Source organism: Malaclemys terrapin, chromosome 3 (genome assembly GCF_027887155.1).
Source record: "Malaclemys terrapin pileata isolate rMalTer1 chromosome 3, rMalTer1.hap1, whole genome shotgun sequence".
Lineage (NCBI taxonomy): Eukaryota > Metazoa > Chordata > Testudines > Emydidae > Malaclemys > Malaclemys terrapin.
The window spans coordinates 203664588-203690556 of record NC_071507.1 but is presented as its reverse complement, the minus strand read 5'-3'; the positions used below and the strand labels follow the sequence as shown (position 1 = coordinate 203690556).

At 54.4% G+C, this 25969-nt stretch overlaps 1 protein-coding gene across 1 annotated transcript; it reads left to right on the top strand.

Moving 5' to 3' along the window:
• Window positions 1-212: 212 nt before the first annotated feature.
• Window positions 213-25003, top strand: LOC128834351 (L-gulonolactone oxidase). The gene is made up of 12 exons (XM_054022984.1): window positions 213-447; window positions 5212-5313; window positions 6185-6310; window positions 9426-9520; window positions 11472-11562; window positions 12994-13179; window positions 17188-17295; window positions 17923-17999; window positions 20503-20652; window positions 22054-22218; window positions 23308-23398; window positions 24595-25003. The coding sequence occupies exons 1-12, from the start codon at window positions 445-447 to the stop codon at window positions 24721-24723; spliced, it is 1323 nt and encodes a 440-aa protein (XP_053878959.1). The 5' UTR covers window positions 213-444; the 3' UTR covers window positions 24724-25003.
• The last annotated feature ends 966 nt before the right edge of the window (window positions 25004-25969 follow it).

Sequence of the window (25969 nt, the reverse complement as noted above, 5' to 3'; positions counted from 1 at the left end):
TGCCAGACCTGCACCTAACATGCGTACCCCCTCTGTAGGCCCCACGCGTGGCTGGCCCAATGGAGGCACCAGGTCTGAGAGATCAGCTCTGCCATGGTTCCCCCTGTGTCCTGGGGCCTGGCTTGCTCAGAGGAGGGCAGGGGGCAGGTGGCAGAGACAAGGCGAGTGCAGTTACTCATTAGCCCTTCTTAGCCTGGAGGAGGGAGGTGCTTTGCTGGCCAGACACTTCCCCAAACAGGTTCTGCACCCAGCCAGGCTGACTCAGCAGCTGCTCTCCGCTGCCCTTGCAGGTCAGGACAACGGTCTCCCCACGCCCCGCTCCTGCTCGTCTTCTACTGCCCCATCTGGGCACAGCTCCCTGCACCCCACAGACCCCCCTTTGCCTGGAGCCACAGCCCAGGGCCCTGCTTTGGTCAGAGACCGGACCCCAGTGAAACCAACGTGATGGTAAGGATCTGCCTCTGGCCTCTCTGGGAGCAGGGGTGAGGGTGAAACCCCCGGGTGCGGCTCAGGGATAATCCAGGGGCGGCCGGGGGTGCAGAGCACACGTGGGGGAGAGTTTAAATTGTAACTTTGGCGGGGGGGGGGACGACGAAAAATGCCTCTTTGACCAACCCCCAACTTGTTGTGAAACAAACAGGCCCCACATCCGAAACCGCTTCGCTTTTGGTACCCAATGGTCAGGACTGGGGCTCGGGAAAGCAGCATTATTTTGGGCATAAGCTTTTGTGGGTTAAAAACCCTCACGAAAAGCCTACCCACAAAAGCTTATGCCCACATAAATCTGTTAGTCTTTAAGGTGCCACCGGCCTCCTCGTTGCTTTGGTGGATACAGACTAACACGGCTACGCAGCATTGTTTTGTGATGACTGATTAGATGTAACAAGCGCGTGTTTTGAAAACGGAACAGTCTTGTTTAACCAAACACCGAGTTTTTGGTTCAGTTTTTCGTTTAGGTTTTTCATAGGGAAAAAAAGTCATGGGAAATGTTAAAACCAATGAAAACCTTTGCAAAATGTCCCACCAGAACTGAATTGGTCTGGCCCAGCAGCTGTAATTCAGAGGCTGTTGGGGGCTGGGTTTGGTCAGTGGATTTAGTGCTGAGAAAGGAGGGGGGGGCAGGGGGGGAGACTGCTGCTGGCCGCTCCCCAAGCCCCTGGCCCTGGAGGAACCTCCCCACCCCCACCCAAGGAATCTGTCTCCAGGGAAAGAATTTGAGATAGGAGGTGGAGAACAGACAATGCAATGACAATGCAATGACAATGGGCCTTATTTGTACAGCCTCTTAAAGACAAACTGGGTCCCCAGAGTGCAAACACAAAGCTAAACTCCCTGTGCAATAGCAAAGGGGGTGAAGGGGGTGTGGGAGTGTGTCAGGAGTGCAGCAGATGGGGAGTCAATATGGCACGGCTGCTCTTGCACCAACAGTACTGAGACTTGGGGGGGGGGGGGGTTGTTGGGGAAGAGGGCAGGTTCCAGGAGAGATCTGGGGAGGGGAGCTGAAAGAGAAGTGAGGAAGCAGCCTTGGGGTTCTGATCCAGATCTGCTGCGTGTGCCAAAGGGGGTGTCTACACTGCAGCTGGGAGCGAGCCGCCCAGCCCGGCTACACAGCCACAAGCCAGTGCGCAAGCAATAGTCGTGCGGACGTCAGAGCTGGTGTGGTGTTGGGTGGGCTTGATTGCTAGCAAGAGTCTGTCTACCTGGGCGGGGGGGCTCCGCCCACCTGCAGTGAAGACAGACCCTGGCTTTCCTCCCTTGTAATGCTGGGATAGGGACGACTTTATAGCTTGGCGATTTGGGGCAGAGGGTCTCCTCCTAGCTGGTGTTGAGGCAGTAGCAGGTTCTCAGAGGGAGGGTAAAGGATCCCCCTCAGTTATATGTAGTGGGGATGTATAGGAGAGGGGCAGGGGAGAGGGAGATGACCATGTCTTGCAAATCCAAGAGTTGGGATTACAGATCCGGCTGGACTGGGCCACACTGGCTTTTCATGGGGCCCATTTGCAGAGGGATTTCCTTGTTAAGGACCCTGCGTGGCCCAGCCTCCCAGGCTACGCCCAAGCCCCTTTCCGTCCACACACAGATCAGGCTGACTCGGGTCAGCGAGCACCCAGGACCTGGCTCCTAGGTCCTGGCTGTGGCATGGGTCAGAGCTGAGCCCTGCTGCAACTTGCGTCCACGCCCTGTCGTTGTGCAGTGTGGACGCAGGCCCGACTCAGAAGGTCGGCGTAGCGCAGAGGGACGCGCTAACCCAGCTGGGAGACCCGGCTCCAGCGATTGGAAACCCAGGCTCACAATGCAGCGTGGATGCTTGAGTGCAGGCAAAACGCCGAGTCCACAAGCCCTGATCGGGCAGCCCCGGGTTTACATACAGTGTGGATGCACCCCAGGGAGCTGGGTGGCCATACAGGGGTTTGCAGCTGCAGTTAGAGAGCCGTTTACAAAAGCAGCTTCTAGCAGGCCAGGGATTGCCTGATGCTGGGCAGTGGAGTGCCGCGGGGGGGAATCGGGCGTTCCTGTCTTGAGCGAGCTGTGGTCAGCCCCACTGATAGGAAAGGAGCCTTCTGGGCACCCCGGAGCAGTAACTACAGCTTCCTGAGTCTTTGTGTTGGTGCCCACTTTGTAACGAGTTTCGGGGGTGAAAGTGACCATTCTCCAAAGCCTGAGGAGACAGCTCCACACACGTGGTCCGAGTCTGATCCCATCCGAGCCCCTAGGCATGGGCTTGGGCAGCAAGCCCCTCCCACGCTGTCGTTAGCTCTGATCCAGCTAGTGCAGGGACGTCTACACAAGCAGTTACCTATACCTCCAGCTCCAGTGCACACATCCCCGCTGTCACGGTGGGAAACAGCAGAGGGTGTTTTAAGTGTCACACGCCCCATTCCAAACTGGTAACAGCAGGAACAGCACCTTCCTTCCTCTCCTCCCCTGTCTCTCTTAATCCAAGCGCCATCACTAGAGCTGGCCAGAGAAGGGAATTTCCATTGCCCGGTCAATTCCGGCGGGTCGACATTTTTGTTCCATTTTGCATCAGAATGAACATTAGCATGGCAGAATTTCCGGCAAAATGGGCCGATCCATTTCAGTGCCTGCCTGCCGGGCAGCCAGCCAGCAGACGTGCCAGGGAGCCAACCAGCAGGCCTGCCTGCTTTCCTGCCAGCCCCACCTGCCAGCTCTGGCTCTGGCTGGCAGGTGGGTGGACTGGCTGGCAGGACGCCGTGCAGACTGGCCTCCAGTGAAAGCGATAAGGAATTGACACGTTCCTGGGGAACATTTCAGTTGCTTCGGGTCAGCATCTTTCTATGGAAAACGGTTCCATGGAAAAACTTTCAACCAGCTCTACTCTTCTGCAATGGCAGCAGCTGCTCGCTGTAAATGGGGTGGTGGCGGGGCACTCTGACACCTAAACATACAAAGCACCCTGCCTGTACACCCCTCAAAGCCCATTTCCTTCTGTGGCCGACACACGCCACATCAGACTGTCCACTCCTCAACCTGCACCCTCCAAACCAGGGGCAGAAAAGGGCAAGCCAGGGTGTTAGGTGGGGGCTTTGCACAGGGAGCAGTCGGGGTGTCAGAGGTAGGAGGGGAGCAGGGAGGGGGCTCTGCATGGGGAACGGGGGGCAATGGGGGTGTCAGGAGTAGGAGGGGAGCAGGGAGGGGGCTCTGCATGGGGAACGGGGGGCAATGGGGGTGTCAGGGGTAAGAGGGGAGCAGGGAGGGGGCTCTGCATGGGGATCTGGCAGCAGTCAGGGTGTCAGGGATAGGAGCGGAGCGGGGGGCAGTCAGGGTGTCAGGAATAGGAGGGGAGCAGGGTGGGGGCTCTGCATGGGGAACGGGGGGCAATGGGGGTGTCAGGAGTAGGAGGGGAGTAGGGTGGGGGCTCTGTATGGGGAACGGGGGGGCAGTCAGGGTGTCAGGGATAGGAGCGGAGCAGGGGGCAGTCAGGGTGTCAGGAATAGGAGGGGAGCAGGGTGGGGGCTCTGCATGGGGAACGGGGGGCAATGGGGGTGTCAGGAGTAGGAGGGGAGCAGGGTGGGGGCTCTGCATGGGGAGCAGGGGGCAATGGGGGTGTCAGGGATAGGAGGGGAGCGGGGTGGGGGCTCTGCATGGGGATCTGGCAGCAGTCAGGGTGTCAGGGATAGGAGGGGAGTAGGGTGGGGGTTCTGCATGGGGATCTGGCAGCAGTCAGGGTGTCAGGGATAGGAGCGGAGCGGGGGGCAGTCAGGGTGTCAGGGATAGGAGGGGAGTGGGGTGGATGCTCTGTGTAGGGAGTGGGGCAGTGTTTGGGGTAGGAGGGGAGCAGGGTGGGTGCTCTGCATGGGGAGCGTTTGCCAGCATTTCTCTGGAGTTTTCCCTGCTCCCACAGCCGTGCTAGACATGGGACCCCATCGTGCTGCTGCTACTGGTGTGTTGAAGTCCCTCCCTTTGACCCTGTGTGGACACAGGGCTGGCGAGAGGCGCTGGATTGACAGCCCCTGAAGTTCATTATTCCCCTGGAAGCTGTTGAGCAGAGGTAGCTGAGTGATCTCCACCATTTGGAGTGGCCGACTCGGCGAGGAGACGTTGGTTCACTCTCCTGTCCAAAGCCCGGTGCTAGTCCCCATCGTCAGTGCTGGGCTCTAGGCATTAGGTGCAGGCCAGCCATGCCCTGCACATGGCCTGGCCTCTGCACAGACCTCAGATGGTGATTACCAGGGGCCGTTCGTCGCTCCAGATCTGACCTGCAGAGGCAGGCTGGGTACCTAGTTATCCTTATCCCATTGTCCCCTGTCCTCTGGTTTTGACTGTTGCTGTCAAGGGAACATAGGAACAGCCAGACTGCATCAGACCCAAGGTTCACCTAGCCCAGTGTCCTCTCTCTGACAGTGGCCAGCAGCAGAGGCTTCAGAGGAAGGAGTAAGAAATCCCACAGTAAGTGCTTATCGGATAATCTGCTCCCACATAGGTCACATCCTGGTCTCTCATAATTAGAGACTGGCATAAGCCCTGAAGCGTGAGGTCCAATAATTAATATGCCTTCCAGAATTCCATTGTCATTAATTATGATCGCTCTGGATATGCCTGATATCCATATAAATATTCAGATCCTTTTGCAATGTTGTTCAGTTCTTTACCTCAATAACTTCCTGCGGCAGGGAGTTCCACAGTTCAATCACATGTTGTGTGGAAAAAATCATTCCCTTTGTCAGATTTGATTTGTTTTTGTCCTAGGTTCATGGGCAGGGAGGGTTCAAGTTCCAAAACTGGGCTAGGACCTATGGCTCCTCTCCAGAACTGTACTTCCAGCCAACATCAGTAGAGGAGATCAAAGAGGTAAGAAAGAGGTTTCAATCGTACGGTCCATTGGAATAAAAAGCCAAGGCAGAATTGGTAGGTGGAAGACTCAGGGCTGAGGTATCCTCCCTTCCTTCTGAGTATCAACCCAGCCCTCACCAGGAATGCAGAATAACCACCAAAGCCTCCAAAGTACAGAGCATGGGCTCCTCTCAGAGATCCCAAGGCCAGAAGGGATCATCTAGTCTTGCCTCCCGTATAGCACAGGCCAGAGACCTGCTCCACAATAATTCCCGGAGCAGAGCCTTTAGAAAAACAGCCAGTCTTGATTTAAACATTGTCAGTGATGGAGAATCCGCCTGCAGGTTCTTAGAACCGTCCCTCTCCCTGATCAGAGCCATGTCTTGAACTAAAAGTAGCAGGAGGAGGGGAAGGAGAATCTGCACTCCCAAGCAAAACGGCCTTTTTAGACTCAAGGTGAAATTCTGGGGGACGCAACACGAGGTCCAGGCAACACTTTAGTCCATTTAAGGGGTGCCTAAACCTCAGGCTGGCATCTGCATGCAGTGGATTTCACCCCTTGGGGATGGTCCGGGTAAATACACCAGCTGCTGCCCCTTTGAGGATAACTGGCAAGATTTTATTTTGCTCATTGCCTATGCGTTAGCAACTTTGCCCTGTTTATTCACTTGTGCTGTAGTAAAGCTTTGCTCCCTCTAGTGGCTGGAGGCCTAGAGAGGACAGCAGTGTTACCACAAGTGCTTGCTGTGTTCTAGTCTTACCCAGCTCAGATGGTCTCACTGCTACTCTTGTACACAAGCGTCCTGGGTTCGAGCCCTACGGGCAACTGGTTCTCCATGTGTTCGGGGCTCAGAGCGCAGACAGCATCCACAGTGTGATGTCTTCACAGGTTTTGGATCTAGCCAGGCAGCGGAGTAAGAGGGTGAAAGTGGTCGGTGGTGGACATTCCCCTTCGGACATCGCCTGCACGGATGACTTCATGGTTCAGATGGGGAAGATGAACAAGATCCTCAAGGTATTGTAGGTCCCTGCTTTGCCAGGCTGTGGGACCTCCCCAAAGCATTACGGGTAGGGACACATTGGTGTAACATTCCTATCAATGCAATTCAGTAATTATTATGCGTCATAGTAGTAACAATAACAGTGAGAGCTGATCCAAAAAAGGGGAAGGGGGGGAATCACACAAAAAAACCCCAACATTTTATCCCGAATTTGGGGGGGGGGGGGGAGCTCAAATTTTGAAATGTTCCAAAATAAAGAACTTTCAGGCAACTTTCCAGCTGGTCAAAAAAACAGGGTTGCAGGAGGAAATTAGCAAAAGTCACCTCAAAATTATGCCTCATTTTAAACCCTAAATTCAAAACATTGTGACCAGCTGTATATAATAATAAAGTAGTGTTGCTTTAATCTGTGCTTTGCTCTCACACACACTTCACAATCAACATAAAAATGGCCACACTGGGTCAGACCAAAGGTCCATCTAGCCCAGTATCCTGTCTACCGACAGTGGCCAATGCCAGGTGCCCTAGAGGGAATGAACAGAACAGGGAATCATCAAGTGATCTGTCGCCCATTCCCAGCTTCTGGCCAACAGAAGGTTAGGGACAACATCCCTGTCCATTCTGGCTAATAGCCATTGATGGACCTATCCTCCATGAATATATCTAGCTCTTTTTTGAACCCTGTTCAAGTCTTGGCCTTCACAACATGCTCCGGCAAGGAGTTCCACAGGTTGACTATGCATTGTGTGAAGAAATACTTCCTTTTGTTTGCTTTAAACCTGCTGCCTATTAATTTCATTAGGTGACCCCTAGTTCCAGTGCTATGAGAAGGAGTAAATAACACTTCCTTATTCACTTTCTTCACACCTGTCATGATTTTATAGACCTCTATCATACCCCCCCCCAGTCATCTCTTTTCCAAGCTGACAAATCCCAGTCTTATTCATCGCTCCTCAGACGGAAGCTGTTCCATACACCTCAACATTTTTGTTGCCCTTTTCTGTACCTTGTCCAGTTCCAATATATCTTTTTTGAGATGGAGCGACCCGTTCTGCACACAGTATCCAAGATGTGAGCGTACCATGGATTTATATAGAGGCAACATGATATTTTCTGTCTTATTATCGAACCTTTTCTTAATGATTCCCAACATTTTGTTTGCTTTTTTGACTGCCACTGCACATTGATTTCTGCTCCCCTTCCCTCCAGCTCTCCTCTATGGTAGGGCAGGGGGCAGGTTGAACCCATCTGGGGCCTGGCACTGACAGATTGGGATAGCTGGGGGCGGGTGGCCCCACGGGGAACACTGCTAATTCCAAGCTAATAAATCACCAGAGCTCAGTCATTACCGATAATCAGCAGCAGCTTTTAATTACAGGCAAGGCCTGTTCCCTGATGGCTTTTGCTCTTAGGGACTGAAATAAATAGCTCGCAGTGTTAATGAACCGGCTGTGGAACAACAGGGGTAGAAGCATCTCTGTTAGCCTGGCTGAGCAGTGACAGCAGGGCTTACAGACCACGGGCATGATCCAGAATAGATGGTGTCCCCAAGCAGAGCAAGGGGTTGGGGGGCACAAGGGGGTCAATGCACCGGGTGGGGGCAGAGGCGTTGAGTCCTGCAGAGCACAAGCTGGAATGGTTTGGGTGGGTCAGGCTCGTCCCAGGCGGCTGGATTTTTCTCTGCACTGCAAAGTGGTCTGATTCTGAGCAGGGTTGGAGAGGGAAAGGACTGGAGCTGCAGGGAGGCTGCCGGTCAGTGCTGAGGTGCATTGGCAGAGCTAAGGGAGGAAGATCTGGGCTGGAATAGCATCGGTTCCAGCAACACTGCTCTCTGCACCATCTCCCCTTTGCCTATTGGTCCATGCTAAATCTCCTGGATTCATCCCCTGAGGTGTTTTACTAGAGAAGCTTCAGGATGTGTAGCTCAGAGGTTGGGTTCAAACCACAGTAATCCCGGTGGAGGTGCTCTGCGAGGAGCCTGGACTCATTGCATAGTCACACTGGTGACTTCTGCGAAGGCATGTTGCCCACATTCACCTTTGACTAGCAGAGAGGGATAGCTCAGTGGTTTGAGCATTGGCCTGCTAAACCCAGGGTTCTGAGCCCTATCCTTGAGGGGGCCATTTAGGGATGTGGGGCAAAAATTGTCCTGCTGTAAAGGCAGGGGACTGGACTTGATGACCTTTCAAGGTCCCTTCCAGTTCTATGAGATAGGTATATCTCCATTTATTTATTATTATCTTCAGGAAAGGTGTCCCATTTGGCTCTTGGCCCATTTGTGACCTTGGCCAAGAGCTTGTCTTGTTGGGAGATAAAGTGAAAGGCGTGAGGAGACTTCCCTCCAGGCATTGTCCTCTGGAGGTGCTCCAGAGACCTGCTTCGGGAGGTGAGAGTGGTGTATAAGGTCTCTAATTCCTATTTCTGGAAATATCAGGAGAGATGCTTTTTCTCCTGGGGCATCTGGCTGGAAGCAGAAATGCAGGGGCACCTGAGAATAAAACATCGGGGGGAGACAAGACATTGTATCTCAACTTCTGGTCATCTTGAGAGTTTGGCTCAAGTCTTTGTCTAAAAGTTTAGGTGGGTTCTTGTCCTGTGAAGCAGTTCCAAGACTGGAGTCCCCTCTATTCATGGAGCTGGCAGAGCGTTAGAGCAAGCTGCCCCTCCCGACACACCCATCCTTCCCCAGACACAGTGTGCTTCAACAACAAGGACCTCTCTGTAGACACGGGAAGGTGGGTCCACACTCCATGGCACATTTGAGACTCTCAAGGAGGCCCACTGGGGCCAGCTGTGCTGGTGGGATTTGTGCTGGGGACACTTGTTCTCTAGGACCTGGAATGAGACCCATCCGCTCATAGGCCACCAAGGAGCCAATTTCAATCGCTGCCCAGCTGGGCCAGGTTCTGACTCGCAGCCCAGGCATGGAACGCTATGTATCACCTCTCATTCCTCTCACCAGACAAAACCCAACCAACCACCTTGGTTTGGCTTTTGCCTTCTGGTTCTATGCAGCTGCCCGGCAAGGGGGTTGATTCGCAGTGCGAACTGTGCCCGGGGTGGTGACAAGCAGTGGGGGGTTTCTCTCTAGGGCTCCGAATACAAGTCCTCCGAGCTTATCTCTTGCAGGTGGATGAGGAGAAGAAGCAAGTGATGGTGGAAGCGGGAATCCTCCTGTCTGATCTAAACGTCGAGCTGAGCAAGTACGGGTTGGCCCTGCCCAAGTAAGTGAGCTGTTTGCTGTGTCAGTGTTATTCGGGACAACCTTAATGCTTTTCTGATCCTGGGACTCCTTCATTGCCCCAAGCCAGGATCTAGAGCTTGTCTACACAGGGAAATTTACCGGGATAAGCGAAACTGGAAAAAGGCTCTCTTATTCCGGAGTAAGAGAGTCCACATGGTAATTAAACTTCCCTGTATAGACAAGACTTTACTTATACATTGTACGGTTCAGCAGCATGCCCCAGACCAATGATTTATCTTCCTTGGCTCCAAATAGGCAATAGATTTCCCTGCTGGGAATGCAGGACACGGGGAAGAGATTCCCGATAGATGGCTCTTCAGTCTGGGAGATGAAGTCCTAACATGAGCCGAAGGTTGGAAGTTGAAGCCAGACAAATTCAGAGTAGAAATCAGGGGCCAGAGGGTAAAATAGCCATTGGAACAACTTCCCTAGGGACAGCTTCTATAGCGGAAGTCTTTAACTCAAGAGCGGAAGTCTGTTTCTAAAAGACGAGCTATAACTCAACCAGAAGTTATGGACTTGAAGTAGAAGTTTAGCGAACCCCTCCTCAAAGCCTTTTTAAAACAGTCCCTGCTAGAAAGACACATAGATTTTGAAAATGGGTCATGCCTCATGTGTGAATTTCACTGACACTAGGGGAGAGCGTACTCTTTAATCACTGGGTAACTGAATCGATTGATTCCTTGGTCAATCAGAGTTTATGCTGGACTAATTCTGGGCTCCTGGGGCCTGATTGAACAGGACGCTAGCCGGGCCGTGGATAGGGTTTCAAAAAGACATGCCTCAGGGGCGTGAGCGAAGTGGGTAATTGCAGAAGTAAACGATCCGTTTTGTGTGGTCACCGTGCACTGTGTTGGGCGCACGTCTGGGGTGCCCGTTTCTGTCCCCGTCGTGCAGCCTGTCGTATTCACAGCCTGCACTTGCTTGGGCTTGGAAGAGCAAAAGAGTCACAAGTTTATTATTTATTTGTACTCTTGTGCCGGCCCCAAGCGAGATCAGGGCACTGTTGTAGAGGCGCTGTAGAGACAGTCCCTGTCCCAAAGACCTCACACTCTGTAATGGTGTCGTTCCTGAGGCATGCCAGGAACAGTCTAGTTATTACTTAGTCTTGTCTGAGAGCAGGGGACTGGACTAGGTGACCTATCGAGGTCCTACTTCTAGCATTAGAGATTTGTCCTATGACTGAATTTTCACCCCGTATTTCCTCATAGAGCGCGGGGGAAAAACGCACGAGGGTTTAGTGATCCATTGCAAACCAATTCCAGCTACTTTCCTCGCTCAGAATTACATCCCAGGTTCACGTCTACCCATTGCCTGGATTTCCTGCGTCCTGCCCGGTAGCAGCCAGCAGGCCAGGCAGTCGGTGTGCGGGGGCTGCGGGCCTGTTACCCCCTGCGCTGTCCCAGCCTGTTGCATTCCAGCTGGGCTCAGCCGGGGAGGCGGCTCCCCATTAGCGGGGCTGCCCTGCAGGTTACCCCTGTAGCAGGGGCTCTCGGATGCTGGTGGGGAAGGTGGCCCAGGGGCACGGGTTCCGTTTCAGCCAGTGTCATGTGAACATGCCCTCTCAGTGCCCAGACGTAGTCAGGGCTCAACCTGCCCCGTGCACAAGTCCCACATGCCTGGCACTGAGTCCGTGCCGTGGATTTGGGGGACGGGTGGCGTTCCCTGAGATCAGCCTCAGGCCCTGGGAGAGCATCAAAGGGACTGTCTTGAATCAGAGCATCAGGCCCATGTCTGGATCCCCTGCCCGCCAGCCTGTGATCTCAGCACGGTTCGATGCGAAGCACGTCCTGGCACGTCCTGATCTGGGGCAGCTGGCAATTAACGACCCTCGTTCTGGGTGTCACATTAATTAATATCGTCTTGAGAGACGCATCCGGGAACAACAACCACAACTAACTGCCCGATGCCGTTTCTTTGTCCGCGTGCAGCTTAGGGGCCGTTTCGGAAGTGGCGGCCGCTGGGGTTATTGGAACGGGGACACACAACACGGGCATCAAACACGGCATCCTGCCCACCCAGGTAAGGCCCGGACCTGGCGGAACGCGGGCTGGCCGGGGAACCAGAACTCTGTTGGGTGAGAAGCTTCAGAATAGGTTTGGTTGAAAACGAGCCGTGTGGGAAGAGAGGGAGACCCCCGGGGGGTAGGACGCGCTCAGCTGGGCTGTGACAGACCCCGAGTCGAGTGCCGGCGCTGAATCCGGCAGGGCAGGGCCTTGAACCCGTAACTGGGCCGGGAACGGTTTGCCTGACCCGTTTCAAGTCAGACACAGGTGCTGTTTATCCCCCACTATAACCCAGCTCAGAATTCACTGCTCGGTGTCCAGTTCATCTGCCCAGGCCCCAGCCTCCGAGGGAGGAACCTCCCTGAGGCTGAGCTGCCGGGGCGCTGCCCGCAAAGGGGGTCTCTGCTCACGGTGCCCGGAAGACAGCGGATTTTCCCCGTTGTAAAGTGAGCGGCTCCTTCCTCCCCATGGCTGGAATATCGCAACCCCCTGCCTCTGCTTTCAGTTCCTGAACAGGGAGAAGTGGGAGGGGTTAATAACAAACGCTTGGTCCTTTCATGCCCTTCACCTCTCAGTTAACGACTCCTCCTCACACCCCTCGGAGAGAGGAGAGTCTGGTGGTGGGGCAAAGATGCAGCGCATGGGTCTGGCCGCTCCCTCTGCTGGTCCGTCAGCACAGCCCCCGCTGTGTGCCAGCTCTTGGCCAGCAGGGCCCCACCCCTGTCCCGTTTCCGGCCAGCGCTGGCTGCGCGCTGCGCGCTGTGGAGGCTGGGGTGTGCAGGCAGGCGCCAGGCAGCAGCCGGTTACGTGTCACCTCTGCTGCCTGTAGTAAGAGGAGGCCCTGAAACATAAACCCTTGTATCAGAGGCCTGGTATGATGCCTAAGACCTGAACTAAAGTAATAGTTTGTGGTCATTGGGGGTTCTCTCGGGTTTGCTGTGCCAGCGATCTGCAGAGCCGGGGCAGCACACAGAGGGAACACACGCATGCAGCCAACTGATATCAACATTGAACAGAGCAGAGCACCACACCGGTAGCGTCTGACAACATTGGTGACCCCGATGTGATCCTCAAAGGGCTCCCAACTCCCATTGACTGCAGTGATGGGATTTGAGGATTTGGGCCCAGGAGCCTCAGTCATGAACTACCTCCCCCCTCCACTGGCGCCAGACACCTTGCAAGCACCGATCAAAGGGAATATCCCTGCCCCAAAGAGCTTCCGATCACAGTATAAGACAAGAGACAGCCGACGGGTGTAGACAGAGGGGGGACCGTAAGGGAACTCAGAGACGCTTGGGCAGCCTGGTGGCTGTCAAGGGTAGGGTAGGCGTGGTGGCTATAACAAAGGCTGGGGGTGGCTCCATAGCCCTGCCAGCCATTCCCCACAGGGCGATCCTCGCTCAGCCTCTGTGGCTGGAAATGCCACGTCATTGTCTCCCCCTGACAGGTGGTGGCGCTAACGTTGCTGACGGCTTCGGGGGAGATCCTGGAATGCTCTGAGTCCATCAACGTCGAAATCTTCCAGGCCGCTCGGCTGCATCTCGGCTGCCTGGGCGTGGTCCTGACCATCACCTTCCAGTGCGTCCCGGAGTTCTACCTGCTGGAGACCACCTTCCCCTCCACCCTCCAGGAGGTACCGTAATGTCCACAATAGAAGCGGGAGGACAAAACGATAGGCCCCTCTCTTAAGCAGCCTCCGTGGTAGGTGAAATGCCGTGCGTGGCGAGACAAGGTGTTCTGGCCCAGGTTGGACGGGGAGCGACTGCAGTCAGTTAAGGAATATCCCCCACTTGCCATACGTCCCCCACATGCATTTATGATGCAACCCAGCATGGGAACAGATTTATCTTTAAAAATGGGAGACTTTCACGCCGACAATTGAGTGACCGATGGGGAATCTCGTTTCTTTGGAAATGGAGTTTTAATTTCCCAAATGGGTGCACGGGGGTAAGGCAAAGTCCGGCAGGTCTGCAGCAGCCGGTGTTTGCGGGAGAGGGGGAACTGAGGCAAGTTGGCTGCCTTAGTATCACAGGGATGAATGGGTTTATTTCTTAAGAGGGACATTGACAAGATTAAACTGATGGGCTGGACCCACTCATTTGCTCTGGCTGCTTTCCACTGCTCCAGCACTGCACGGCAGCCTGTGACTGGCCCTGCTACCCCTTTGGGGTGCTGAGAGAGTCCAGGAGGAGGCTGGGGCAGGAAGCCCAGGGCTCTAGGACTCTGGATTGGTAGGCAAAGGCTCATGGGTGAAGCGTGTCTGTCAGCCTCCCAGAGAGGCAGGTGGGGCCTACCAGAGGAGGAAGTGAAGGCAGGGGCAGCTGTTTGCTGAAGTGATGGGGGCAGAGGGTAATCGCTGTGGGAGTACAGGCTGCATGGTGACGGGAGCCTGTGAGTTAATTTTACTTTAACTGTCAGGAAAGGGGCTTTCAGACTGTTTGTGTCCCGTGGAGAAAGGGGAACCAGGGGCCTTAATTTGCTTTAACCCTGGAGACAAGGGCAGCTGGGCTCTGAGTTTGGGACACTGAGGAGAGGGGATCTGCGGTGCAGCCTGGGAGGACACTGGTTATTTTCAGTTTGGAAGGCGCTGGGTTGAGTCACAGGCTGTGGCTGGAGAAGCGACATTTGCTTTCTTGATTTGTTTGAAGGATGCACCATAAATCCAGTTCAACCAGCCAGGCCCACTGGATCTGCAGCTGCTTTGTGCTGTCAGAGCCTGGTGGTAAATCTGTCCCCAAACATTTATAATGTGTTCACTGCCCAGCTAGTTTTCACAACTGAAAATATTTAAAACATCTGTTTCCCACTGATGGTGTTTGTTTGCTTTTTGCATTTATCCCATCCTGGAGAGTGAGAGTGGATTAGTCAGTTTCATTCTTTGTTTCTGGTCAGTTTCATGTCTTGGTGTCCAGGGACTAGCCAAATGCAGCAGTCTTTAAGGCTGCAGGGCGCGGCTCAGATGTTTGAAGCATTCTCATGGAATTCATGCTTTTAAAGATTTCATGGAAACATCTTGAGTGCTGGAAATGTGGACGCAGCTCAAGAGCAGACTCTGACTGGAAGGTCTGTGTAGCACAGTGTGGGACCCATTAGCAGGGCGGAGACCTGGGTCCAGCAGCTGTTAACCCAAGTTTACTATGTAGTTTGATGCTGAAGTGCAGGCTTGGAAACACCCAGTCTCCAAGCCCGGTTTGCCACGCAGTGTAGATGCACCCTTTGTGTGTGACCTGAATAACCTGTTGATACCAATGGGCTCAATTCTCTTCTTGATCAGACACCAGAGAACTCAGGCCTGGTCTATACATACAATATAATGAGGGCTAATGTAGCTACAACTCATCAGGAAAGAGATCTTGGAGTCATCGTGGATAGTTCTCTGAAGACGTCCACGCAGTGTGCAGCGGCGTTCAAAAAAGCAAACAGGATATTAGGAGTCATTAAAAAGGGGATAGAGAATAAGACGGAGAATATCTTATTACCCTTATATAAATCCATGGTACGTCCACATCTCGAATACTGCATACAGATGTGGTCTCCTCATCTCAAAAAAGATATACTGGCATTAGAAAAGGTTCAGAGAAGGACAACTCAAATGATTAGGGGTTGGGAACGGGTCCCATATGAGGAGAGATTAAAGAGGCTAGGACTTTTCAGCTTGGAAAAGGGGAGACTAATGGGGGATAAGATAGAGGTATATAAAATCATGAGTGGTGTGGAGAAAGTGAATAAGGGAAAGTTATTTACTTGGTCCCACAATATAAGAACTAGGGGCTACCAATTGAAATTAATGGGCAGCAGATTTAAAAAAAATAAAAGGAAGTTCTTCTTCACACAGCGCACAGTCAACCTGTGGAACTCCTTACCTGAGGAGGTTGTGAAGGCTAGGACTATAACAGGGTTTAAAAGAGAACTAGATAAATTCATGGAGGTTAAGTCCATTAATGGCTATTAGCCAGGATGGGTAAGGAATGGTGTCCCTAGCCTCTGTTTGTCAGAGGGTGGAGATGGATGGCAGGAGAGAGATCACTTGATCATTACCTGTTAGGTTCACTCCCTCTGGGGCACCTGGCATTGGCCACTGTTGGTAGGCAGGATACTGGGCTACCTGGAACCATTGGTCTGACTCAGTATGGCCATTCTTAGGTTCTTATGTCTACATGAGGAAATTAGGACAGTGTAACCATGTCACTCAGAAGGGTGAAAAAAACACCCCCCTGAGCAATGCAACTAAAGCAACCCGACCCACTGTGTAGACAGCACGAGGCCCCCCGACAGCGCCCCCACGCAGCTCCCACAGAAGGGGGACTGGAAGTTCCTTTGCACAATGACCCTTGTAACAATGGTCTGGTCCATCCTGGCTGCACAGGCTGGTCTAGTGCCCCGTGGCCAGGCGGCTGCAGACCACACGAGCCTTCGCACTGATCACAGGCACCCCGTTGGGGGTTCTGAGCTCCCCAGGGTGTGTGTCTGGTGGGCGGGGCAGGGCTGCTATTTAATATAGTTATTATCTCCATCACAAAGTGCCCTCGCATCTGGCTTCCCCCTCTCCCCCCAACTGCCAGGCCCCTGATCTGTCTCAAGTGCTGAGCTCTGAGCACCAGGACAAGATACCCACCATCAGGGAGTGGTTCCCCAGGGCCAGTGAAGCAGCTCTTGGCTGTCTGCTGTCTCTGACGTATGGGCTAATGTGCCGCTGCCCTCTATGGGATGCAATCGGAACTGCTCGCCTGTGTACCATAGACACCAGACTGTAACCAACAACTGGAGATTCTCCTTTAGTGTACGTTGAAGAGACCTGGGATTTTTGGAGCCGAGTGTCTGAATTCAATGGATGCTGTTATCACGAATTCCCTAGTGGCTTATAATCTAGGCGCCAGTGCAGTTGGGGCTTGGGCATTTTTACCACCAGTTTGTCTAGACGTGCTATGAGTCTGGTTAGATAACACAAAGGGGAAAATCAGAGTGAGAGTGAATTACAGGCAGTGCACTTACTAGTGTTGCAGTCGCACCAGAGGATCAGGGACACAAAACTGTCTCTGCCCTCAAAGAGCGTCCAAACAGTAGTGGACGGGCTCCATGCAGTTCCTGGAAACACCTGCCAGGCCACTCTCCAAACTCCTTGGTGCTTGAGAGCTGATCTCCAGAATGTGAGAGGGGAAAGGATCATGTAACTCTTCTGTTCCCATGTTCCTTATTCACTGTCCCTTAATTCTTAGCCTTTGATAATAAACTTGTGATTCTTTTCACTATCAGTCTATCTCAGTGCTGTGATGCTCTCGGGGAGCTGGTCCTGAGTTGAATCAGGCAGGCTGGGGTGCACTGTTCCTTTGGGGACAGCACAACTGGTATTGCTGTGGGTTTTCAGTGGAGAAGGGGTTGGACGTGACAGAGGAACACATCAAAAGGCCTTGGGGACTGGGATGCTCCTATTGTTACCCAGCCGGGGCAGAGAAAGGAGTTCAGCGTCCAAGTCCAAGACCTGGCCTCAAGCCCCCATTCTGCCAAACTCCCTGTGTGACCCTAATCCCACCGCTTCCAGATTTGTGCAATGGGGATGAAACCCACGTCCTTCGCGCAGGTGGAGGGGGATCCCATCACTGCCTCCTGTCCATTCACTGCATTATTTCTCTGCCCCACGCAGGTGCTCGACAACCTCGACAGCCACCTGCGGCGATCGGAATATTTCCGCTTCCTGTGGTTCCCCCACAGCGAGAACGTCAGCGTCATCTATCAGGATCATACCAACAAGGTACGGCCCAGGCCACTGCAGCCCTGATCCTACCTGCCACTGTGCCCCAGGGTGGGGCGAGGAAAGACACACGCACTGGCAGCAATGAAAAACCAGATCAGGCACCATTTGAGATATAATGCCAGACCCCAGCCTTGAGGAAACCACCATGCCAGCGGGCATCAGTCATGCCTCAGGGACAGCCAGGCTCAGGGCCTTCTGCTAGTCTCCTCTCCCGGGGCTGGGATCTCCTCCTCTTTGACAGACTGAAGAGGGCCCTGCCTGGCCAATGCTTGGGTTGGAGTCTCCCAGTGTCCTTGAAGAAATGCTGGTGATGAGTCAGTGGCATTCCAAGCCGCTCCCATCAGGGGTGCTGTGGTACCGGGGGTGCCCTCCTATGGCCGAAAGGGGTGACTGAGCCCCATGTCACTTGTACCCAAGACCCCATGATGTCTTGCACAAGAGTATGACCCCAAACTCCTGGCCAGATTTGAGTGAGGGCAGTTCCGTTTTGCCACCTTCATTCCCTTGCGACCGTTTTACGCTCCCTGTAAATGTCCTGGAGAGAGAGACAAAGGTGGCATGGGCTGCCAGTCTCCTCCTGCCAGGGGAAATCTCTGATCAGAGCTTTCATGTGATACCTTTCAGCCTCCTTCGTCCTCCGCCAACTGGTTTTGGGACTACGCTGCCGGATACTATCTGCTGGAGTTTCTGCTCTGGATCAGGTAAGGATGGATTCTTGTAGCGTTTTGGTGTGGGCCCTGTTGCGGGTATGGCTGTTAAGGAGTCCACTTGGGGATATGCTGACGCAGCACACCAGGCTGCTGAGGATTTACGTTTTATTGTTTGTTCCCTGCGTCTACAGAATAAATCTAGTACTAGGAGAAGAGGCAACCAGCCGTTCCACCTGAATTAGGTCAGGGCACCTGATCTGGGGTAGAAGAAACTTGACTTGTAGTCTGGAACTGCCTGGGTTTTAGTCCTGGCTCTGCTGCTGACCTCAGAAGTCACCCTCCCCTCCCCACACACACATACCCTTTCTGTGCCTCAGTTTCCCCATCTTTGCAATGAGGATAATGGCTGGGTTTGGGACACAGAGGGTTGTGAGGATTAGTTTATCATGCGTTTTGAAGATCTAAAGTGTCCTATACATGCTCGGTATTGCTAGAAACTGGTGGCACTGCCCCTTTAAATAGCCAGGCATCAACAACGTTCTGTGTAAGATTCCAAACGGTCGCCCATAGGACGCTTGCTGGCTGGCGGCATGGGGCTGGCTCCTCCTCCTCCTTTCCAGCCGCTCAGTCACTTCTTAATGTGACTCTTTTGCTGTTGGGCTGTTCCAGGATTGGGGTGGGGCCATGGGGTGGGCGAATGGGATCAGGACGCGTCCTACCCCTGCTATGAGGAGGTTGGAGCCCCACTGGCTGGAGCCAGTCCCCACCCTGTGAGGAGCGGAGAACGTGAGAGCCAGGAAGATGATGGTTGAATTCAGGGGAGGGAGGATGGCTGGGACTGGCCTGGCTAGGATGGAAAGTGTAACATGATATAAAATCACCACCAGGCGATAATAAACTCTCCAGATACCCATTGTCAGAGCAAGGGGGAACCTTCCCTTACTTCCTTGCTACATCCCTACGCAGCCATTTCCAGAGGTGCACAAAGCCCTGGGACTGTTGTTAAAAACAAAAACACTCAGCTGTGTGTGTCAGTAGCTCTCTACTGCGGAGGGTGATTCTCCCTCAGCTTAGCTGGGCAAGAGGGGTTGTGCTTTAGGAGCAGGAGGAGCTGAGTTCTAGCCCTGCTGTTACCACGAAGTGCCCAGTAGCCAGAGAACATCACATGGCAACAGCCACAAACTCCCCAGGTGGCTGCAGCTTCAGGCAGTCCCTGTTGCAAGGAGCTTGAGATCTAAACCGATCAGATGTAAGTGGTAGATACTGGAGGTGGAGGGAACTGGTGTATGGCAAAGGAGGGTTCAAAGGCTGCCCAGAAGTGAGTTTTTGCTCTGTTCTGGCTGAGTTAGAGCAGATCTGTTAGAAAGAGACACCCAGGCCTGCGTTAAAGACTCTGTGTGATGGAGAATCTGCCATGGCCCCAGGAGAGCTGCCCCAGTGATGAATTACCCTCGCAGTTAATCCTGTGCATCCTATTTATCTCGCTTCAACTCCCAGCCGTTCTGCCTTGAGCTACCTTTGGCTAGATTAAAAGAGCCGTACTCCGTGAAATCTCCTCCTCTGTAGGTACTAGGAGGTTTAGGAACCGTCTAGGGCACTGTCACTGCAGACTGTATGGAATCATAGACTCCTAGAATATCGGGGTTGGAAGGGATCTCAGGAGGTATCTAGTCCAACCCCCGAAGACCTGCAAAAAAGCTGAGGCCAACACGTTGCAAAAGAGAGAGCTCAGGGAGTTGCTCCTTTAGCACAACTGGTAGCAGGTCGGTAATTGGGATCTAAAGGTCCCAAGTTCAAACCCCAGTATTGGGGGATTGTTAATATAAGAACCAGAGTTTGAGGGGACTGAAAAGAAGACGTTCAAAAAGCCCCACTGTGTAAAGAAATAACTTCTCTCCTGCAATACTTTAAAAAATGATTATGTAAATGATGCGAAGGGCATGGGACAGCATTTTCAGCATGATCTCCGACGATGTAAATCCCCTTCCAAGCCCCGGCGCTGTCTGACTGTGCTCCGTGATGCAGTGACGTGACTTGTGGGGTCTTGGCCAGTAAGGGGGCATGCGGTGGCATTGCTCTGATTCTAAGGGACGCGGTGTGTCCGAGCAAGCTTTGGCTTCTCTGGCTCCCAGCAGTGCTCTGAGGCTGCCGTCTCTGCTGGGGTGCAAGGCCAGAAAAGGGGGTGCAGGGCCTCAGGCTTGGGGTGTGACGGCAATGATTGAACAATGCACTGGAGGCAGCTCAACCCAAGCACCCTCCTTCCTGCCACCCCAATTGGCCTGAGGTCCCCTTGGCCTCGCAGACCCTGAGACAGCCCTGCCTCCCTTTGTCTCCTAGAGGGGACCTAGTGGCCCGTGATAACCCCTTCCCCTCCTAATGACCTCAGGGGGCAGCTGGTCGAGTGGTGCCTCCCATTGGGAACTACTGAGGGGCTGGCTTGGCTGTCAGATCCACCCACCTCTTCGGGGAGCCCTGGCCCCTCGTCAGCTGCAGACCTGACACGTGCTCTCCGTGGTTCTGCCCCGGCCCTGATCTCTCTCTGTCTCCCCTGCAGCACGTTCCTGCCCGGCCTGGTGTGCTGGATCAATCGCTTCTTCTTCTGGCTCCTCTTCAAGGGCAAGGTGGAGCACGTCGACCTCAGCTACAAGATCTTCAACTACGAGTGCCGCTTCAGACAGCACGTCCAGGACTGGGCTATCCCCATGTAAGCGGCTCTGCGGAACCCCCCACCACACCCAGACCGTGCAAGGGGCTGTACGGGGACTGCTGGCCGTACAATGCAGCTCTGCACCCGTTCATGGCCCAGTCCTGGGTGTGTATGCTAGCGGGAGGGGAGAGATTGCAGGGTGCCTCTTTCCTTCCTGCTTCCCAGTCCCCCTCAGGCAAGAGCCAGGCTCGGGAAAGCTGCTTCCAGTGCTAGGGACTGACTCATCTGCTCAGCGACCGCTGGATGTCCCCAGAGCACCTGGATGTCCAGGCTGGGGGTCTGTGAGACAGCCAGGCTCTGGGGTAGTCAGCAATCCCTTCCAGGATAGCTGGGCCCAGGCCAGGACTTACGGGGCACCACTGTGCTGTGATGCTGGCAGCAGAGACCGCCCCCCCCATGACTGAGCAAGGTGTTCGCCCAGCACGGCTTGGGGGTATGTGGGGGCAGGGCTGGGATGCAGAGACCCACAGAATTTAGGCCCAGAGCCTAACTCCCTGTGGCTTAACTCCCACAGAGGCCAATGGGAGTTAGGTGCCTAATACCCTTGGAGGGCGTGGGCCTGGGTTACTCCTCGAAGCGGGTTATTGCGTTCACACTCTGGTTTTGTTCCACTTTGGGACCAATCAGCAGATTCCCACCTCGTGTGGGTAACCAAGCCGCCGGCACACTGGGACCCAATCCGGTTCCTCCATTTGCAGGTTCCTCTCAAACAGACACAGAAGGGTGAATTCGTCACCTCTTCAGAGCACACCGGGCATGAGGTGCTGAAACGCAGGGTCCGGCCACTGGGGTTAAGCCTCAGTGTGTGTGTGTGGGGGGGGAGTCTCCCCAAACACACACACAGAAAACTCAGAGCAGCATCGCTTCCCTGTTAGCCTGAGGGGCTGTCCTGCAGGGACCAGCTCTGCTGGTGGCGAGAAGGTGGTTCTGGTCCCGGCTTAGCTCGCAGTATCTTCTCTTTGATAACGACTCCGTACATAAATCGCTCACAAAAGGGAGGGATTTTAATGCCAGCTAGAGCCAAGTGTGGTGCGGGCAGCTGTGAAAGCTTCCCCACCTCAGCTATTCCAGCCTTGGGCACCCTCCCTCAGCTCTGCTGGTGCCCCTCAATCCTGATCCGCAGCCCCCTGCTATCCCAGCCCTGGCCCTCCCACCCCAGCTCTGTTGACCCCCACAACCCAACCGGCAGCCCCCTACTATCCCAGCACTGGGCACCCCCACACAGCTCTGCTGGTGCCCCTCAATCTGGACCCCCAGCCCCTGCCCTTCCAGCGCTAGGGGGAGATGTGGTCAGGCTCTGAGCTCGCCCCACTGTGGGGAAGGGCGGTTTGAGGCCCAGCAGCGAGATGGTGGCTTCAATGCTAACATGCGATCTGGGGGCGGTTTGCACCTGGGCAGTGAGAAGACGAAGGAGGCCCTGCTGGAGCTGAAGGCCGTGCTGGAGAACAACCCCAAAGTGGTGGCACACTACCCAGTGGAGGTGCGCTTTGCTCGGGGGGACGACATCTTGCTGAGTCCCTGTTTCCAGAGAGACAGCTGCTACATGAACATCATCATGTACAGGTAAAGCGGGGGCGGGGCCGGGAGGAATGGGGCTCTGGCTCTGGCAGGGCCGGGGGCTGCAGCACAAGCCAGAGTTAAACCTGCACATTGGAAGCTGGTGTTACCAGACGTCGATGGCTCGGCCGATCCGGATCTCACTGCTCGTGCTCCGCTCAGAGTTGGTGGGCGGCGACCCCAGAGTTCTCTTTCCCTGCTGCACGCGGGCAGAAAAACTGTCCAGTGTCTTGAGAGTCCTGACTTATGTTCCCAGCTATGGGACCTTGGGCCAGTCAAGTCCCCGCCCCGTGCCTCAGTTTCCCCACATGTCACGTGGGGATTACAACAAGGGCTGGTTCATGGGGATTTTAACGGTTGAGTTGATTATTTACTCCCAGCTGGTTGGTTTGATCATGAACATGAGATTAAAAGCGCTGTCGGGTCCTGTCCCACTGGGAATTCTTATTGTTACTTGTTGTTAATTGTTCGTATTGTGGGGATGTCTAGGGGCCCCATCATGGACCAGGACCCCGTTGTGCTGGACAAACACAGACCCAAAAATGTTCCTCAGCCTGTTCCCCAGGGCCCTGTCCGGTCTGATGTTAAATGTCCCAAGCGATGAGTCTCCAGCCCTTTCCCGGGGGACACTGCACAGCAGAGCTCCACCATCTCCCTCCCAAGAAGCTTTTCCTGACATTCACCCCAGGGGCCCGTGGCTCCGTTTTAACCCAGGCTTAGGAGACAGAGCGCATCTAGTCTGAGCTGGAGAAGAGTCTACCGCAGGCCCTACCCAGCTGGGGTTAGTCCTTGAGCTCACGTGGCCGCGGCTGCTGCTTCTAGCGCCGACAGTGCCGGGGTCACACCCCACTGCTGGCCCGAGTAGGGCTGGCTGCAGAACTCAAACTCCAGTAGGTCCCATGAGCATCCCCCAGTGGGGAAATCCATAACCTCTGTGAAGGCGAGGGTAGCTCTGTCTCCCCCCAGTGACCAGTCCATGTCAGAGGTGAATGAGTTTGTGTCATGTGCCCCCTTTGTGGTCTTAATGCCAAAGAAACCCCCTGGGAAGGGGGACGGAGGCAGCTGCTAGCCACTGACTCTGCCCTGTGCCCTCAGGCCCTATGGGAAGGACGTGCCCCGGCTGGACTATTGGCTGGCCTACGAGAGCGTCATGAAGAAGGCTGGGGGGCGACCGCACTGGGCAAAGGTACCGTTGCAGCCTGGCCCGTGGGCTCAGGGAGGAATCAGAGCGCAGGTCTCTGAGCCCAGCCCTTGCTCTTTAACCCTGTGAACTAGACACTGGGACTCACACTCCAGGTTCTGAGGGTAACAAGGAGGGTGGCTGCGGGGGGTGGGAGGGTGGAGTAGGGCCGGCCTAGATGCTCGCTGAGGCAGAGTCCTGATCCGGCTCATCTGGGAACCTTCTGGCCTGTCCTCTCTGCCATGCCCTATCTCCACTGCTGCGGGCTCCCAGCCCCCTCACTCACTGTGAGGAGCACAGGAGGCCATATACAGGACAGTGGGGCTAGGGGCCGGGCAGGGGTGGGGTGGCATGAATCAGTCATTGTCCCTCTGGGGGCAGGGAAAGGCCTCATTAGATTCAAGGAGGGGCGGTAGGTGAGGATCGTCCTAGGGCAATGGGGCTGAGGAGAGATGGGGGAAGGGGTGGTATGGCTCAGCTTTCAGTCTAGACCCGTGAGGGCAAACGTGGCCTTTAGAACCTCATGGATGAGCAAAGTGGCCCCTTCAGACATAGAGGGTCTGTCTACACTGCACACGGAGCCCAGGCTCTGGTTCAGGTTTGAGACCAAGTCCCTCTTCCGTCCACACACCAAACACTCAGAGCTTGGGCCCTAGGACCCTGCTAGGGGGTGGGTCAGAGCCCAGGTCCTGCTGTGAGTCGGGTCCAACCCCTGCCGTTGTGCAGTGGGGACCCAGGACAAGCTGTGGCCCGGAGTCAGAAGGTCTATGTTGTGCAGTGTGGACACATTAGCACGACTGGAAGACCCAGACCCAGCAATTGTAAGCCCGGGTTTACCATGCAGTGTGGACTCTCAGGGCTGGGCTTGGAAATGAGCTGCAGACCTGGGTTTACAAAACGGGAGATGTCCCCTGAGGCAGGGCGGTTTCAGGGCAGGTTTCACTGTATGTATTAGTTCTGGCCGCCCCTGGACGTCACAGACCTTCCACCTGTAAGAACCACACCACCCTGTGCTGCTCCTGTCCAGATGGAGCCAGCCTGATTGTAAAGCCTCTGGGGTCAGGACTCTGTTGCTGTGTTTGTCCCCAGGCAGTGAACGCGCCTGTAGATCTCTCCAGACGAACACACAGAGAGCTCACGTCTGTCGTTGTTGCTCAGTGTTCGTGGGCGGAGGGTTCGCTGACACAGTCGCTCTCTTGTAGGCTCACACCTGTACCCGGAAGGACTTTGAGAAGATGTATCCCGGCTTCCGGAAGTTCTGCACCATGCGGGAGGAGCTGGATCCCACCGGCATGTTCCTGAACGTGTACCTGGAGAAGGTGTTTTATTGAGGGAGGACGGGACGCTGGAGAAGAGAAATGAAGCTCGCCAGCCCATCTCCCGTGCTCTGTCCTTTAGAGATGGACAATGCTCCTTGTGAGACTTGCTCCTTCCATGATGTCCCCCAGATTAGAACCCAACCATTATCTCTCTCGGCTTCCAGCATGTCCCGTCTCCATCTCTGAGGTTGGAAGCTCTTGAGTCAGGGACTGTCCTCATTTAGTGTCCTGTACAGCTCCGAACGCATTGTCAGAGAGAACACATCAATAAAGAACCAACAGTGAATGGAAACAGTCTGTAGGCTCTGTGCTGTCGGATCATGTGCTGATTCAGGGGGGCTTGGCCAGGTGCCACTCCTGGAGAAAGTGCTGGTCAGGGCGTTATCTGCATGCCAGGAGTTCTGTGGATTCTGGCCTGGGTTTGAAAGGAGACAGCTTTAGCTCTATTATACAGGTGGCTGGTTCTGGTATCTCAGAGCCTGGCTTCCCCAGAGTCCAGGGTGTTCGGATCCAGACCCATCTCTAAGGACAAGGTCACAGGTTCAAGTGTCAGGAGAAAATGGCCAGCGTGGGGGAGAGTGAGTGTGATAGTGAGTGTGTTGAAGCACAGGACCCGGAGATCTAGGTTCTATTCCCAGCTTTGGCACAGACCGTCTGTGTGGCTTTGGGCAAGTGGCTTCATCTATGTGTTCCCGAGCTGCAAAATTCCTTCCCCACCTGCCCAAGGATCTGGGAGGCTCAGATCACTACTGGCTGGGTAGCAATTACAAAGCCGAGGTGTTGGGAGATGCAGAGTCTTAAGCATTGAGGGGAAAAGTGGTGGGTGCACATTTTTTCTCTGCATCATATGGCAGGGATTCCTGTACCCCCTAAGGCTCTGCCACCGATCTGTGAGCCTCTCACCAGTCTCTGAATGCAGCTTTCTAACAGTACACTGGCAAGGGGCACCCAAAGCTGGCAGAGGCTGGTACATCGCAATTTAAACCACAAACGGTAAGATAACTCATTGATATTGTCCAGGCTAGCAGTGGATTTGTTACAAGAGCTATTTTCCCCTCCCAGATGTAAAAGCTAATTGGGAAGGTGCTGTGCATGAAAACAAGATGAGAGCCCAAGCAAGTTAGCAGCAATGAAGGGGCCGCTGCTGTATAGTCGGGCAATTAGCCTGCTCGGCGATCGGGCGGCTTCTCAGAGACTCTGTGGGGTGGCAGCACTTTGCAAGAGGAATCTCAGAGAAACAGCAGGAGAAGCCAGCGAA